At 61.1% G+C, this 2076-nt stretch overlaps 1 protein-coding gene across 1 annotated transcript; it reads left to right on the top strand.

The window, feature by feature from the left end:
- Positions 1-182: 182 nt before the first annotated feature.
- Positions 183-2076, top strand: TRAVEDRAFT_32656 (uncharacterized protein; the record flags this gene model as incomplete). The annotated part of the gene is made up of 3 exons (XM_008047809.1): positions 183-404; positions 463-909; positions 965-2076. Coding segments are annotated over exons 1-3 (1718 nt in total), but the record flags the coding sequence as incomplete, so codon positions are not given.

Raw genomic sequence — 2076 nt, 5'->3', positions numbered from 1 at the left:
GGACAATGGGCGAGATCGCACAAGCCAAACAGCGGTACATAACACGAGGCGGTTGTAGAGCTCGACGAGGACGACATTCAGAACGACATACTCCGCACACCGGCATCGTCGAGCTCCACGGCCAGTCGGTTTACTGGTCCTGAGCGTCGTTCCACCCATCCTGTACACGATACGCTCTCCCCTCTCGATTCTCTGATTCTTCTCTTGTCTTTCCTTTCTTTCCTTCGCTCGTTATCCTCTCTTCCATGTCTGCCCCGTCTTCCCCCACCCTCGGTCCAGTGGCACACGAAAAAGGACGCACGAAGAGGAGAGAAAGGCCTCCTGCGCTCGACATCGCAGACTCCAAGGCGGGGTCGGACGGGGATGTACGATACGAGCGCGATGCCGCTAAAGATGCGCGAAAGGTAGCCACGCTTTGCATGCGCTTGTCTCGTTGGCTGATCTCAACTGACGACGGTCCAGCAGCCCTTCCTGCAAGTCGTCGGCGCAGAAGACCAGCACACCGATGCTGAGACGGACGGCCACCGCCCCGCCTCGGCCACGTCCTCTCTCGATCCCTACTACTTCGGCGTGCACAGCCCATCCGAGTCGCCAATCCCTCCCGTCCCCAGCCTGCCCAAGACTCCCGAAATGCACTCCTACCTGCACCGTGATCCTGTGACGCCCGGAAGGGACCCTGCAGCGATCGACAGGCGCACTCTGGTCGGGGTGGGTGAACTTGCTACCCCTCGCTGGGCGCGGGGAGCGCGTAACGACGACTCCGAATTCGTGCCCCAGGAGCGTGTGGAGGAGGTCCAAGAGGAGGAGGGAGTAGATGGGGAAGGGTTCGACGATACTCAGGAACCGGATCACCCCGACAGCCCGTGGACGATTGAGGCTGTGGACGGGGAGCAGGATGAGCAGGACGAGGTCAGTAAATCTTCGTCGCTCCTTTTCCACTGACCACTGAACCATGGGTCCACAGCTCATGGATGTCAAGCCTCTCACTCGCCCCCTGCGCAGTCGACGATCAGTAGCGGACGAGAGCGGTGGCGAAGAAATCTTGTATCCCCGTCATCCCCACCTACATGCTGATGATGCCCCGCCGCCTCCCAAGCTGCCCACTCGCCCCACCGAGGCTCTAGCGGCTGCTGCGCTAGACTCTCCCTCCGACAACACGTCCCCACCAAGTGCGTTCGCGGCTCCTGCGAATCGCGCGAGGAAGCGTACCTCGGAGGAGTTCGAGCTGGACGACAACGGCGCGCTGGTGTCAAAGCATTCGTCGAATACTACGCCGGGGGCAGGGAAGGACAAGGATAAGGTCCGGAGGCATAGAAGCCTAGGTGTCAGGATGCCTGCGCCGGTCACTCCAAAGGATAAGGTCAAGGAGCGCAGGAGGGACACGCTGTCTCTCAGCGTACGGCATTCGCGTCAGACTTCTGGTGGTGGTTCGTCGTCATCAAGCCATGGCGAGCCCCTCCTCTCGCGGCGCATGCACAACTCCGACTTTTCACACCTCCCTCCGTCCCCGTCATCGTCATCGATCCAGCAGTTTCTCAAGCAGGGTGGCAACACCAGCAGCTCCGCTTCGTCCCCCCTTCACGCGCAGCCACATCTGCCGCACAACGTCGCTCATTCGTTGCTGCGCGGCACGCAGGAAGGCTGGTCCGATTTGGACGATCAAACGACCATGGAGGCGCTCAGGAAGCTGGATGGGCTGTCCAGCAAGACTGCACGTGCCCGCTCCAGCATCGGGGGTCACAGCAGGGTCGGTAGCTCCAGCCGACCAAGTACTCCTGCCAAAGCCTCCACCACGACTCAGTGGGAAGGTATCGAGGGCGGGCGCAGCAGCAAGCGTTCCAGCATGCATGCGTCGCTCAGTGGGAAGGAGAAGTCTAGGGACAGTGCTCACCGTCAGACCATCGGCCTTGGACTATCGACAGACGGCGTCGTAGATTCCGATTACGTCGTCACTAGCGGCGACGACATGCAGCATGGTTCTCCGCCGCCGGAGAACTCGACGAAGAAGACGGGGACAGCGAGTGCTCGGTCGAGCTTCACACCCAAGCGGGGCTCCAGCTCTTCGGGTACTTATGC

Source organism: Trametes versicolor, assembly GCF_000271585.1.
Source record: "Trametes versicolor FP-101664 SS1 unplaced genomic scaffold TRAVEscaffold_268, whole genome shotgun sequence".
Lineage (NCBI taxonomy): Eukaryota > Fungi > Basidiomycota > Agaricomycetes > Polyporales > Polyporaceae > Trametes > Trametes versicolor.
Note: the sequence above shows the minus strand (reverse complement) of the source record. Positions and strands in the feature narration are given on the sequence as shown.